This window comes from Montipora capricornis, chromosome 3 (assembly GCF_036669925.1).
Source record: "Montipora capricornis isolate CH-2021 chromosome 3, ASM3666992v2, whole genome shotgun sequence".
In the NCBI taxonomy this organism is placed as follows: domain Eukaryota; kingdom Metazoa; phylum Cnidaria; class Anthozoa; order Scleractinia; family Acroporidae; genus Montipora; species Montipora capricornis.
Window position 1 is genome coordinate 54,685,516 of NC_090885.1, and position 15,743 is coordinate 54,701,258.

Below are 15,743 nucleotides of genomic sequence, written 5' to 3' on the forward strand. Positions count from 1 at the left end.
TTCAATAATTTATAATCGCATTGGTTCATGGTTCATTTAATTCACAATATTCACAGCGTTGATGGACTAAATAAAACGTAAAACTTAACTTACTTTACATCAAGGGTTATCTATGCAACAGAAAATACAATAAAGGTTTACCAGATGAGTGTGATGATCAAAATTTAGTATCCTAGGCTTTCTATCTGGTTATCGTCTCTTTAATTAAGAATTTAAAAGGAAAATGAAACAGTGAACTTACACAGCCTAAAAATGCATGTGAAAATTGGTAGACGTTAAGAGTATTTTTTTGTAAAATTGTTTTAATTTCAGATGTGAACATAACGGATATACTAAATAATGTTATTTTTGGTTGTTCCAGCACCTTTCTAGTATTTACCCCATAACTGTGCTTGCGTAAAATCGGACGGTGTAAAGGGCAGGTTGCATGTTAGAGCTGCAGGTCATTGTTTTACCATAACTGAAACAACCCAAATCTTTACAAAAATGTTAACCTTCGGCTAAACATTATCTAAAGCAGAGTGTTTAGGCCTAATGTTAGCATTAGTAAAGGTTTATCTTGTTTCAGCTATGGTGAGACAACGGGCTGCAACCTGCAGTTTGCACCCTCCAGCAAAAAATTGTCTATCATTCCTGAGATGGTTTCGTTGAAATCCATGTCTGCCGTCATTTGCAAAACTGGTAGTTTCCTATTCTGGACCTGGAGCCAGCAAGAGGAAGCTGGCACGTAAAAGAAATAAAAATGATCCTGATTTTTACTTCCGCTCACATATTTTTTCTTGGTAAATAATCTGGACCTACGAGGCTATTGCATAAATACATGTTATTTGATGGTTCAACATAGCATACGCGCGGATATTTTGCGAGTTGGGTAGTATTTTTCCAAGATTTATTATTCCACTACAAAAAAGGTGTTTTTTAAAAAATCCATCCTACGTCCTTCAGGGTGCGAACAATGTAAACAGCACAAAAAGCCAACCAAATGTCCTTCATTTGATTGGATAAACAAAATGACGAGTAACAAACGATGGCAAGCTAAACTCTCAGGCTTTGCATCGTGTTGAAAAAAAATTATTTCACTGAAAACTTCCGTTCCGTCCGTATTTTCTCTGTTCTAAGCCGGTCAAACCGGGACCTTACAGTGTATTACCGTCTCATATTTTCCACGTTCCCTTGACCAAATATGGCAACACTGCGTAATAGTGGAAGAATAAAAAATATTTAAAAAGGCCTCAAGAACTAACTTATGTCCAGATATGCACCTAATTAGCTGCACGCCCAATTTGACATTCAACACAAAGTGTCCCTTTAAAGTGCTACTATGACCAAAACATCAATTTTTCTTTTTCTTTGGATTTCAAAACTATGTTAACTAAACTCTAAGTGACCCAAGTTTTAAGCCTTGATTAAAAAAGACACCTGTTTATTTTAACTAGAAATTTCCTATTTAATGGTCCGCCATTGCTAACTTTAAAATCTTGAGAGAGCTGGATCAAGGAGACAATGGTGTCAAAGACTCATTTGTTTAAGAATGCAATGCGTATGTACGCGGATGAATTAATATGTAGCACGGGAGTTTCGAGCTTTCAGACATTTAAAGTCGTGTTTTGCATTTATAATAAGCTGAGTTTACACGCTGAAATTTTAAGCTAGTGAGTAAATGACGTCAATCTTCCCTAGATCCAACCGTCTGAGGTCTAACTGGTAAGTTTGGAACGAGAGTAATGGCGGACCGTGAAATCCAAAACTTACCCTCAAAGTAAACAGCCTTTGGAAAAGAATCAAAGCCCAAACGTTTGCTAGTCAAGTTTTAAGTAATCACACTTTCAAAATCTGAAGGAAAAAGGAAGTGATTTTTTGATCATAGAAGCACTTTAATTAAGTCTTGGCCTTTGCTACCTATTCCCAACAATAACCTTAGGGTGAAGGAACTCTGGGTAAATGCAGGTGGTTATCCTTACTTGAAGAGCAGTATTTGGGGTACACTTTTTGAAGTTCATTGTCTGTATTCCGAGCCACGAGTGACGTTGACGTTCGGGAAAAGAGCAAGGGGACACTTCATGACGCTTATTGAAATCCGCGTGCATCTAATAGGCGGTTTCCGAGTTCATGCCTGCCTCCCCTTCAAAGCGAGTCTAAGTGCGAAGTTTTTCTTGAGGAAAGTAGTTTTCATTCATATGTAAAGTAGAACTAATTACCATCACAAAAACTTCGCACTTAGACTCGCTTTGAAGAAGAGGCAGACATGAACTCGGAAATGGCCAATTAGGGATGTGTGTCCTTATTTCTTGAGGGCCTCCATGGCAACCTACCGTCCATTAGGTATAAACATTTCACAGTCAAGCTATGTCACGCGTGACCAGCACTTTTGAAATCTGAACTGAGTATTCAAAATCTGCGTGCCACTTTTGAACTTTCCTCTCGAGATTCTGAATTCCCGTGGATATTTTCCTTGATATATCGAAAATAGTTAGCTATGAACTTTCGTTTTATTATAAAATAAACGGTGTTTGAGAAGTGCTAACTATTTCAAGCGTATGCACAGCACTTATCCCCTGTAGACAGTGTCTTTTCTGCAGGATAGCACTATCAACGTCATGAAAAACAGAGGCCAAGACTACTATCTGCCAAGCCACTTTTTTGTTGTTACAACATTGCGATGAACACACGTACAGCATCACGGAAATAATATACCGGTATTTTGTAAACCTTCTACATATTTACAGACTTTGCCCTGCCTTTATAATTTAGCCTGAGAAAGGGGGGAAATGATAATATTAAATAATACGAAGTACTCCTTACTCAGCTGAAAGATAGAGCGACTTTCATATGACATTGAAAAATAAACGTAAAAACAGAACGTAAACAAAAATGCAAAATATTTAATTGGCTTATCGAACAAAAACAAACGAGCGCGAATTTTCATTGGCTTAGCGAACGTGGATACAAAAAAAAAACGTCATTTGAAATGCAGTTATATGATTGGACAACCGAACTGTTTACTGCCCATATTAGGAGTTTCCTTGGCGGGAATAAGGAGAAGCCTTGTTTTAATGTTGCCAAACATTGGTCCGTAAAACAAATTGCTAACACTTTTTCAAGGTCATAGAAAGTCGCTCTATGAATAATCATGTTGTTTGTTACTGGCAACTCAAGCAATGCCAATACTTTTTGTATGAGAATGTAACACTGAAAGACAGATGTGCCCCTTCAATCCTACAGGATTAGTTGTGCAAAATCATTATCCAATCTGTCATATATCCAGTAAAAGAGGAGTTCTTTCACCATTTCCTGTTCCTTTTGTCTGTCTGCAATTGCGTTGACATATGGGACAAGTTTCTTTAATTTCCATCCACTTCATTATGCATCTGCAAATTGATAACGATGATGATAATTACAATGGCAATAACAACTATAATGATGAGAATTTCGGTTTACGCATTAAAACGAAACTGAGTGAATTACCAGTGAAAACCATCTTAAATAAGAGGATGAAAGCTAACAAATTCAATCCTGGACACAATGAAAGGTCACTGGCAAGCAGTGATCACCACAGCTGCAACCCATGGGAAATCTGACAGGGTGTGGCAAAAACCTTAAAAATTATGTACAAAATTTAAGGGTGCGTTCGATTGACCGTATTCCGAAATAGGAATACATGGAACACATGTTAGAAATACTTCGTTTTTGCGGAGATTCACATTAAAATTGTCAAACATCTGCCAAAATGCTATTTTCAACATATTTTGCTGCTTCGAAACGCGCCACACATACCGTTTCAATCATCATCACTCCACGTATTCTTATTCCGGAATAGGGTCAATCGAACGCTCCCTAAATATTGGGAAAAATGTGGTTTTTTTTTTCAGAGCAAAAAAGCTGGATTATCAAGGTTTTGTAGGCCATTGTTAGTGTATACAACTCCAGGATATTGGCTAGCTCTATTCTTTGCTGTTTTGTCAGCAGGTATGACGATCCTACCATATTTTCACTATAAAGTTGCAGATGAAAAATAAAAAAAGGACAAGTTCAAATTTCACTGCAAATTTCCATGCTTTTAGTTTGTTCAATAAAAACACAGTGTACAATAATGTTGAAGTAAATTACCTAAAGATGGAAGGAATGCTTGGAAGTTGCTACAAACAAAGTGGCATATTTTTGTTGATGTTTAGAACAAATAAGGTAGGATGATTGTGACCATTAAAATTAGATAATTAACAGGGAATTATATGAAACAAAACATACATGCTGAACTTACTTGCAATGATAAGCATGCCCGCACCTACAAATACTTATGTCCTCTTTATTACGGAAATCATCCAAGCAAATGGCACAGGTCTAAACAAAACAAATATCAAAATCAGGGATTTTATGTGACACAAAACAAATTAAAAAAGGTTGAGTTCAACAACATTTTAATCTTCACTAGGGGAAAACGCCAAGACACAAAAGCAAAAGGTCCAGGCCTTACTTTTCATAGGGTGCATGCCAACAAAGAGTACATAGCGGGTTGGATAATTCAACAGAGGTCCATTAAAACTCATTTAGTGCCAATTAGGGTTGTGGCGATATACTGCAAGCACTCGAAAGTTTGCAATTAACAAGCCATCTTAGACTTTCCATGCATTTAATCCACTCTAGGTAATACTCAAAGGAAAAATCCTTGAAAAAAGCCACAGCCACTATAGCCTCTAAGGAAGACACTTGTACTGGTAAGTTACAAGTGTCCAAGGACCCCTTCCTTCCAGAGAAAGGATACATCCACCTTCCAGAAATGGAAATTGTCACACAACAAAAAAATAATTCCTGCTTTTGGGAAGGGCAAAGAACAAGCAGTACCGTACATTTCATGACAACTTTAGAGGAGTGCATAAGAATTACCATTATTGAGCACAAGAACTGGAAACACAAGCTTCGTAATAATGTGACACCACTCAACTACAGGCATGTAACCATGCAAAGCACAAAAAGCGGTCACGCCAAAATGTAGACTGCAGACTGTGCAGACCGTGTAGACCAGAGGTAAAATATGGTGTTACCCACAATATTATTATTGAGAGCTAACCGTAAACAGGCTAACCTAAGTATTATTTAGGCCTAATTAGGCTTACCGAATGTTATTTAGGCCTAGTTCAGACTAACCGAGTTTTCATTTTACAGATGGTCTGCACACTCTGCAGTCTGGGTTTTTCAGTGTCCCCACAAAAAGGAAGAAGCTCAAGATCTGTCCACCTACCACAACTTCACCGGTACCAGCTTGCAAAGAGACTATCCCTAAAACACAGAAGACCCCGGAATAGAGAGATGTGGAGCAGAAGATAAAGGCATATGCAGACCAAGAGCTACATGTAAGTAAAAGAGAGAGAGTGAGATTTTGAGATGAGAGATGTGGTTTTAATCAAGCAACTTGACATAAGCACCCCATACAGACAAGTACCTAATATTAGTCAAAGCCACAAATTTAACTATAAAGTCAATTCTTGCCTTGTGGACACTCCGCTATTGCAGACAATTGCTATTACAGACAGAAGTTAATCCCTGGAAACAACTCCCCCTATTATGGAATTGGCGACACTTTCTTGTGGTCCCAAACCAACATTTTTATTGTTCTACTCTTGTTACAATGGACCAATACACCTACTGAATGGCAAGTTTGCATTCTGCCATTTGTACTTTCTGTCCACAAAAAATGACAAATATCTGAATGCAATAAAAGGTGCCCACTCTGATTTTCAAAGCACTTCCACCGTACTGTACCGGTATTTGCTTTTGTGGCATCTTAGTTGGTTTTCTCAGTTCAATGTTCTTGACAGACTTGTAGACGTGTAGGCTCAGTTGACAGTCCTTCTTCAGCACACAAGGTCATTCTAGCTATACCACTGCCCATAATGAGTGCATTGAATCTTGATAGCTTCTCCCCATATGAAATGACGGTCCCATGCAGGGGTGTCCACTATAATGAGAGTTGACTGTAGCCATTGATACACCAGTCAACAGAGTAGTCACAACAGAAACAATCTGAGCAACAATGGTGGATTATCAACACCAAGAACAATGTCACCAGAGCAAAGGCATCTGGGTAAATACGGAGTCCGCTTGGCACAGTGCATACAACTCACTAAGCAATATGATTGTCTTTTCCTCTCTCTTGTAAGAACAGAAGACCGTAACATAGACAAGGTTGATTGACACCAGTTTTCAGAGGAAGTTACTGTCACCGTTTAGGTGAGACACCACTGTTTAGTGCATGCCGAGTAGCTGCCATAATTTATCTGGGACTGCATGTATTTGTTTGAGCAGGTTGACGTTTTGGCAGCTATTCAGCTCATGTGGACCTGCTATACCCACACACCCATACACTCACAGAGGACAGCCACAACACTGGGAACTTCATCCCCTACTCTTCTCGAATAATGTGTGGGGTTTTTAATGTCCCACAGGGAACTAATGAACATGGAAGATTGTGAGACAGGATTTGTGAGACAGGGCCTATGGTTTATAGTCCTTATCCGAGAAGACTTGAAAGTCTAACCATTTGCGGATGTAACTACAAAGGCAGCACTTTCTCCTCAGTTATTTTAAGACCCTCAGCACTTGTTGGTCTGGCCAGAGTCGAACTCACGACCTCCCGCATGGCCACTGGTGCGCGGTACTTTGCCGATGATTTTGTTGTAATCACTGCCACCATGTTAGTCAACAGAGTAGTCACAACAGAAACACAATCCGAGCAAAAACTGGCGGATTATCAACAACAAGAACAATGTCACCAGAGCAATGGCACCTGGGTAAATACAGAGGTCACTTGCCATGGTGTGTGCGGCTAGCTAAGATATACGATGAATTAACACAACAACGTCTTATGGTGATAAATAAATCTGTTCAAAGTCATCCCCGCTCACATCAATCCTGCTGAAAGACCCAACTATGAGATGACAAAGACATACCAAGCACATTCCAAATTAACTGCTGGAACTTCCAGCAGTTAATTTGGAATGTGCTTGGTGTGTCTTTTTCATCTAAGGTGACAAATAATATTCTCCAAGCAATGTTGTAGCTGGCCTTGGATAATCACACTGCCAGGAAAGGACCCTGTAGCCAGCTCACGATGTCTTAGTTCTTGCTTGTTTCTCAATAAAATTGCCTGATTAATTGATTGACATTACATGTACTTTTACTTCCTGCCAAAAGCCTAATGATAATAATAATAATCAACACGTGTTTGAGCAGGCTAGTCAAGAGTACCTAGAAGACTAGCAGCTATATGGACCTCTCCACTCTTCATACCAAGAAAAGTAAAGGCCACAAACACGTTTGCTTACCTAGTTCTGCAATACTATATGTGGTCAAGTGAATGGGCGATAGAAGACCTACAAGAACTGGACAGAAAGACCCAAGCAGTAATAGCGCAGAACAAAGGCAAGCACAACTCTGAGTCGAAACCAACCTTATATCTATCCCCAGATTTAGGCAGGAGAGGCTTAAAAGAAATACATGTAGAGATAAAGGATTAAGTTATGAAGATAAAGACCGCACACTACACCACGACCAGTAAAGATCCCCATGTAGATCTGAAGTAGTGAGAACCTTTCAGGATGTCAAGGTAGCAAAAAAGAGTAGACCAGTGATAAAAGATGCCAAGACTTACACCCAGCAATTAAATGTAGATGTAACATTCGACAAACAGCATAAATCCACCTCAGTAACAATGGGTGAGAAGGAACCTGCATTCAAGATCAGTAGTCCAAAGTACATTCAACAAACCCTTAAAGAGGCAACAGATGCAAAGTACAAACAAAAAGTCTCCGAACAACTATGGCTTGGCAACTATGTCACTCAATGCTGGAAAGATAACAACATCTCGAAACACAACTTCAGCCCAATCATGAAGTGGAAAAACATACCTGACGTCGTACTAAGTGTACACACTAGCATTCTACAACAACTCATCCCTACAAAGGTTTACAGAGTAAAGAAACAAAAAGAACAAGGTTTAGATTTAGCATGCACACTGTGCCACAGTGCAGAAGAAACCGTCTTACATCTATTATGCGGCTGCTCTGCTATTGCCCAAACAATCTACAAGACATGATAGAATGTTGAGGCCAATTTACCATGTCTTATTATCAGTTTATAACATGGAAAACGACGACTCCAAAGCATGGTATAAATAAGCGATCCCAAAAGCAAGTACGGAAAACGACAAAGCTAAAATTCTCTGGGACACGCCTATATCTATAGATAAGGCACCAGAGAATGGAGCAAACAAACCAGACATGACGATCTTTGATATGAAGAACAAGGTTATCATCCTAGTGGAAGGAACTGTATGTAATATTGTACTGATCAACGATAGGAACGATTATAAGAAGAGAAAGTATCTGGATTTAAGACTGGGTCTCGGCAAACTCTATCTCGACTACGAGATCAAGCAAACCAATATAGTGTTTAACTTCTTGGGAGATTTCAACACCCCCCTAAAGAGAGAACTCTCTGATTTAGCCCACAAGAAAGGTGTTACTAAAGTGCTAACTAACTGTCAGAAGTGGATCATATCACAGAACTGTGAAATCACCAAAAAATTCTACAGTTTAAGACAATGAAACACATTTTTTTTTTCTTTTTTTAGTCCAGGAACTGTTGCCAATGTGGCCAGCTGGGTTTGATTCCCAGACTATCTAGTGTCACACAGGGCTGAAACATACATTGTATTTCTGTTTGTAAATTCTCTCCGCCCAAAAGGTGACGTCAATTGAAAGATACATCTGACACAATTCAGACTGAAATCAAACTTACGTCACTCTTCAGTGAAGAGCTTGCCAACCATTTCTTTTTGTAGTTTGTCTAAAATGAACAAAGAAATAAAACCTTTTTGGTTGTGATATCAATTTTTAAATTACAAGAGATGTGTATATAGACCTTATTCATCAATGGAACCTCTTTTATCATTCTTTTGCTAATGTGCAAATTAGCCTACCAAGCCTCATTTTAGAGCAAGTTAGAATTTTTTTCAATTTACTGTATGGTATGAAGACTTGGTAGGCTAATTTGCACTTGGACATAAGAATTATCTGTTATACAGACAGGAGTGTTTTACTGGCAATACACTACTCATAAACTTCATAGGAAACTACATCTGGGACCCGAGTGGTGATGCTTGTTTGACTGTGCAAACAGTCAGTGAAAGATTTGTGAAGTTCTCTGAAGCTGACATAATATCCTTCTCTCAAAAACAAGAAAGTACTAACACGAAGAAAAGAACTTCAAACAACTTCAAATTATTCAAAGAGCTCCTTGTAAGTGAAGAAGAAATGCGAAAATTGAAGAAATTCCTGCCACTGAGCTGCAAGAATTTGTGATAAAGTTTGTGCTTGCTGTTAGAAAGAAAAACTGGTGAGTTAAATTAACACTCCTGTCTGCATAATAATAATAATAAAAATTACACAGTGGCTTGAAGATATGAATTTTATTTTCTCGTGTTAAAAACAATTTATTTAACTCACTCGCTGCGCTCGCTCGTAAAATTTTGTTTTTACCACTTGAAATAAAATTCATATCTTCGTGCCGCCGTGCAGGTTGCAGGCTACTGTTTCACCATAGCTAAAACAACCCAAAACTTTACTAATTATGCCAACATTAGGCCTAAAAAATAATTAAATGTTTAAGCCTAAGGTTAGCATTTTTGTAAAGGTTTGGGTTGTTTCAGTAAATTATAGTAAAACAAAAAAATATGCCCTGCAACCCTAACCTGCAACTTGCACTTTACAACCCCTCCGTCTAATCTGCCCTGCCAGATTTCCTGTATTCTTATTATCCCCAAAACCAATCATTGTCATTTACTGCGTCTTCCAATAACATGCAGACTCTTAAATTCAAAGGTCAACCAACAAATGCGTTTTTCGCTACTGACTATGTTGACTGAACTGGGCTCAACAATGTGATTTGATTACTGCGCGCTCGACAGTAGTCGGATGTTCGGAGGAGCCAAACATTAGATTGACGGTTGCAAAAAACACAGTTGTCGGTTGACCTTCAATTTAAGAGTCCGCATGTTATTGAAAGGCGCAGTAATCACTGTTAAAAGTTCAAGTGCTTGAATTTTCATCATTATTATTTGGAAACGCGAAGACTCCTTTTTCAACACCTTCTACCATATTTACATCTGGAGTGGGTGCCACTCCTATCTTGTTTCATGCAAAACTTGACCCCAGTAATACTGGTACTGAATTTTACCAACCTCAAATAAAAAAGAAAGCTGGGTGAATTTTGGAGCGTACATGCACTGATCATGAGTTTAAACCTGAAAAGCTTGGATGCAGTTCACAAGCAATATCCACTCATACACTACAGCTGTATGTGCCCAAAATTGTTAAATTTAAATGTTACAAAATTAATGTAAATTTATCATGATAAAATTTTTATTGTTTATGATTAAAATACCTTTCTTAGTCCATTAAAAGGAGTGAACCTTCTCTGAAATTCAACATGACAATGCGACGAGTTGTCACCAGTCCTAAATGGAATGAAGTTCAACATAACTATAATTAGTACTTATAATTTACTTTTATACAATTTTCTTTCCAGATTGTATTTGGATTGATTAAAATCTTTGGTATCAGTACTAATTATTGAGCAAAAATTAACAGCAGGTACAAAACACAGGCTGCACTAGAGGTTTTTTTTCCCAATATGGAATGAATCCTTAACATTCATTAACACATAATTATTGCTTTAAGAAAAGCATGGATCTGGTCCTGAGATGACATTACACACTGGTTCGCTTTTAATTATTACCGTTTTTACATCAACTAGAAACAAATTCCAATGCCTCTCACTGAGGAACTAAAAATGTATGCACTTCAAATGAAGAGATTTGTCACTACAACAACAACCATTCAAAAATGTGTTGGGTGCATTTTAAATGGTCATCGCTGATCATTATACACTTAATGTATGGTGCTGAGGGAAACAGTTAGTTTTGTTTTCTCGAGAGTCCTGATGTCTCCCTTGACTTCGTCTCAGGAAACATCAGGACTTAAGGGAAAACAAAGTTAACTAGTTTCCCGAGGGACCAGACATTAAGCGTTTTGTTGTATCTTTAGACTTTTCCTTCAGCAATCGCAGTAAAACATCCGGAGCGGGGAACAACTGCGGACTTGTATCCCGGTCAGGATACACTTGAATTGGGGTGCAGGGATGGTGCAGTGGTGAGAGCACTCGCCTCCCACCAATGTGGCCCAGGTTCGATTCCTCGACTTGGCGTCATATGTGGGTTGAGTTTAATTTGTTGGTTCTCTACTCTGCACCGAGAGGTTTTCTCCGGGTACTCCGGTTTCCCCTCTCCTCAAAAACCAACATTTGACTTGTTGTGTTAATTGTTAATTTCACTTTTAATTACAGTGTCCCCAATTAGTGCTCCAGCACTAAATCTACTAGACACTTAAATAAAGTTCCTTTCCCTTTTGATCAGGAGCACATGAAAGTGAAAGTCTACGTATATAACAAGGTGGATTGATACATTTACTTTGTTGGTAATTGTAATGAATTCAATCCCACCACATTGGTCAACAGTTAGCCAACGGTCTGCTAACAATAAGTTACTGTTACCTAGGTTTACTATGCTTGAAATGAGGACACAACAGGATTAAAGTACAGGTCACTTTTAACAGATGACTCTTTACAAAACCTCATTAGGCCTCATTAAGCCTAAAAATGATGTTTAGGCCTAAGGTTAGCCAATTTGAAGGTTTTGGGTTGCTTTTAAAAGTTAAATTCTAAAACATTGACCTGTAATGAGTGACCTCAGTGTTTAAAACCTGCCATTCAGTACAGGCCCAGCATTCTTAAGGATACATGTGTAAAAAAAGACAAGTAAAAAAAGGACTCTGAGGCAAATCATAAACTCTGGACCAGTTCAGTGATGTCACTACCAGAAAACCTGATATTGTCTGCATCGATCAGTTTGTATTCATTAAAACACTTTGCACATTCAAAATTACTGATGAATGAGAATCGTGAGCAAACATGATCGTCCTCCAAAGATGACTCTCAAGACTACAACATTATATGGAATTAATTCACAAGAGTTGGCAGTAGTTTCAAAAGTACTGACAGCTGATGAAAAGTATCGGCTATGTACTGTACTTCAATCAGAGAATTCAGCTACTTTTTTCCACAAATTGAAGTAATTAAAGACAGACTCATTCTAACCTAAGATTGAAAATCATTTTGACAATAATGACAATCAGTTACTCCACTCAAACCAGCTAACTTGAAATTTTACTGAAACCCTGGAGTTAAATGAACCAAAGATCTGAAATTTTACACCTACATCTAGACAAAAGAAATAATTTCAGAAAAAAACATTAAAAGGCAAAAACTCTTTGAAATCTTATTAAAATAGGATGAGCCAGATGAACTACATGTAAGCTGCAGATGGTGCCCTCAAAGGCTGCTGGGGCCAGAATACAATCTCTCAGGGAGTACATAGATACTGTATGATATCCCTTCCAAGGCACCATTACATGGAAGTACCAAAGTCAATGGAACGTATTCAAGTGAAGCTATGATCCTCGCAGTTTAATATGAACGAAATTTTACCAATTGCTTAGAGAAGCCTGGAAAAATCCTGAATATTTCAGGCTTCTCTTTGCAATTGCTAAAATTGCGCTTAACTGCGCACTAGTATCATAGCTTCACTGGCTTTCATATCTGCAGTCCGATATACGATACATATGATTCATTTCATATATATCGTTCCGTTTAATGGAATGTATGTTATTGAATAAAGTAATGGGAGAAGGAAAAGAAATAGGGTTTTAAGACGGAACACAAGGGTTATCAGCTGAGTGCAAACATGTAAGCCATCCCGTGTTAGTTAATGAATAAAAAATGTGACCTAAAATCGCAAAAACGGGAAATAGATTATTTTGCTGCAAATGTTGGGCAATGCATCAAAACTTAGCTCCGGGACCTACCCCACGTTTTTGCATAAACGTAAGAGTCATTTCATCGCATTCTTAAAGAAAATTGTTAAAAAAATTATTCAGTGGAAACTCTTTTTTTCATCTTGCAACAGCATTTTCATAAGTAACTCAAGTCCTACTCAAGGTAAATTTTTGTCAATGTAACAGAAGATATTTTAATGGCATTTTCTGAAATTAAAAAAAAATTACAAGGTCAATGAATAATTTTGAAGGGGTTTCCCAAAAATTGATTTTTAGAGGGTCTTTTATATTAGCAGTGCTGTACCACTGCCATGGCAACCATTGGGACTCACAGACACCCTTAAAAATTGCCTGACAACAGTGACAATAGTGAATTGAAATATGAATTGGATCACATATGAACTGTGGATATGAAATCAAGTGAAGCTATGATCTTCGCAGTTGTGAACACAATTTTTGCAATTGCGTAGAGAAGCCCGGGATTTGAACCCGTGACCTTGCGTGACCGAAGCAACGCTCTAACCAACTGAGCTATGAAGCCACTGACATTAGGAGATGGTCATTTGTGGGTTCTAATGTTCCAGTGAGGAATGAATCATAGCTGCGAAGATCATAGCTTCACTTAATTTCATATCTGCAGTTCATATATGATCCAATTCATATATCATTTCATCGTTGATTCATTCCTCACGACAACATTGGAACCCACAAATGACCAGCTCCCAACGTCAGTGGCTTCATAGCTCAGTTGGTTAGAGCGTCCACAACTGCGAAGATCATAGCTTCACTTGATTTCATATCCGCAGTTCATATATGATCCAATTCATATATCATTTCATCATTGATTCATTCCTCACGGGAACGTTAGAACCCACAAATGACCAGCTCCCAACGTCAGTGGCTTCATAGCTCAGTTGGTTAGAGCGTTCACAACTGCGAAGATCATAGCGTCACTTGATTTCATATCCGCAGTTCATATATGATCCAATTCATATATCATTTCATCATTGATTCATTCCTCACGGGAACGTTAGAACCCACAAATGACCAGCTCCCAACGTCAGTGGCTTCATAGCTCAGTTGGTTAGAGCGTTCACAACTGCGAAGATCATAGCTTCACTTGATAGTGACAATAGTATTTAAGCCAATTATCAAAGTGTTTCCCTTCTTAAAGGGTCAAGAGTATTGCAATCAATTTTTTTCCACTGGCAACCAACTGAAGTCTGTAGAAAACCCTTTTTAGCCTCCTTAACCCATTGATTCCTGGGAGTGAGTTAGGGTTAGGGTTTAGGGTTAGGGTAGGGTTAGGGTGACCCTAACCCTAAAACCTGGGAGTGAGACTTGACAGATTTTACTCTATCTAACGCCAGATGATAATTTATTTACTTGTCAACTGGGGATGTCCTGGGATGCCTAACGAGTCAATGGGTCATTAAAAGAGAGCTGGAAAAATGACCTGATAAATAGACCAGCTGACAAGCTGGAAAATTTGTATCTGACCAGGAATGTCTCCCTGCAACTTCTAATATTAAACTAATCCACTGTAGCTGATTTGGATCATTTTTAATCTACCTTCTGAAGCCAATAATGCAAAAATGAAAACCTTTGCATTTATCCCAATATCCTTATTTGTTATTAAATCTTACCTCAAAAGATAACAGCAGAATGCAAAACAAAGTCCCACAACAAGAAAGCCAATGAAGAGGATTGGCAATAAAAACAAAGTTGCATCACTTAAATCGCTCCCTTTACCCCCCATGACAGGTGGAGAATGTCCACATCACCCTGAAATAAAATTTAGTATCAATGAAAGAAAATTACCTTTGAATTAATAAATCCATGCAGTTTCAAAGTCCAAAACTAGTTAGGGACTTCCTTGCTATAGTCTGTAGTTTTTGTCAATTAATTAAAGAACTGACTAGGTAGGCCAGACATTTTTCTGTCTTTTTATACATAAAGCAAGACAGGATGTGAGACCTTCACAGAAGTGAGGCTATCCTTCCTGTTGGGGCAGAGTGCTTTAACTTTATGGTACTCACTACTGATAGCGAAGAGGTCAACCTACTAGACTAAGTATAGCTGTGATTCGCAAATTTTGCACCAATTTCTCTGACTTCCATCAAGATTTCAGATATGTTTGCAACCAATGTGTCGCTAGTCGGGTCTTAGAGCGAGTTTCAATCCAGTGTCATAAAACTAAACCAAAGTAATTACTTTGACCAATCAAAAAACACGGATACAATCCAGTAAACCAATCAAAACTCGAAGTAACTACATGTAGCCGACACAAAGTGCAGGAAAATCTGCATGTGCAAGCTACGATTGGTTTTGGTTTCACTTCTGATTGGTTGAAAAAGTGGCATGAGATCTTTGAACCAATCACTGAGTGAAGTAGTCATAGAGCACTTATTATAAGCAATTTGCAAATTACTTTCGACACTCAATTGAAAACTGCTCTAAAAGTTGTTGCTGTATTTATTACTTCTTTGATCATAACAACGATTGGCAGCAATTTATTCAGTATGGAATCCTGGCATTTGCCAAATTAAATCACCCAGAATGCACCAGATTACAGGGTGAGTTGAAAACACTGACCCCTACTAGTCCATGAACTACCCCATTGGACTACCCAAACGGACTACACCAAAAATACTATTTCAAGTGAGTACTATTGGTCGTAAGCAGCGCCACAATAATTAGTGCTACACCTATTAAAAATCCATTTTAAACAGCGTAGGTCAAAAGTATTTAAGTCTAAGCACCCATTTTTTAGCACTGCAGGAGTACTACAGTAATTGG

The 15,743-nt window shown here is 38.2% G+C and overlaps 1 protein-coding gene across 2 annotated transcripts in view; it reads right to left on the bottom strand.

Moving 5' to 3' along the window:
- Positions 1–20: 20 nt before the first annotated feature.
- Positions 21–15,743, bottom strand: part of LOC138043420 (RING finger protein 24-like) — a 23,150-nt gene continuing 7,427 nt past the window's right edge. For both annotated transcript variants that reach the window (XM_068889681.1, XM_068889682.1), the window contains exons 2-6: positions 14,591–14,729; positions 10,438–10,510; positions 8,794–8,841; positions 4,259–4,338; positions 21–3,368 (exon numbers count right to left, since the gene is read on the bottom strand). In XM_068889681.1, coding sequence (XP_068745782.1) covers positions 3,254–3,368; positions 4,259–4,338; positions 8,794–8,841; positions 10,438–10,510; positions 14,591–14,703 — 429 coding nt within the window. In that variant the 5' untranslated portion in view covers positions 14,704–14,729 and the 3' untranslated portion in view covers positions 21–3,253. The remainder of the gene's footprint in view (positions 3,369–4,258; positions 4,339–8,793; positions 8,842–10,437; positions 10,511–14,590; positions 14,730–15,743) is intronic.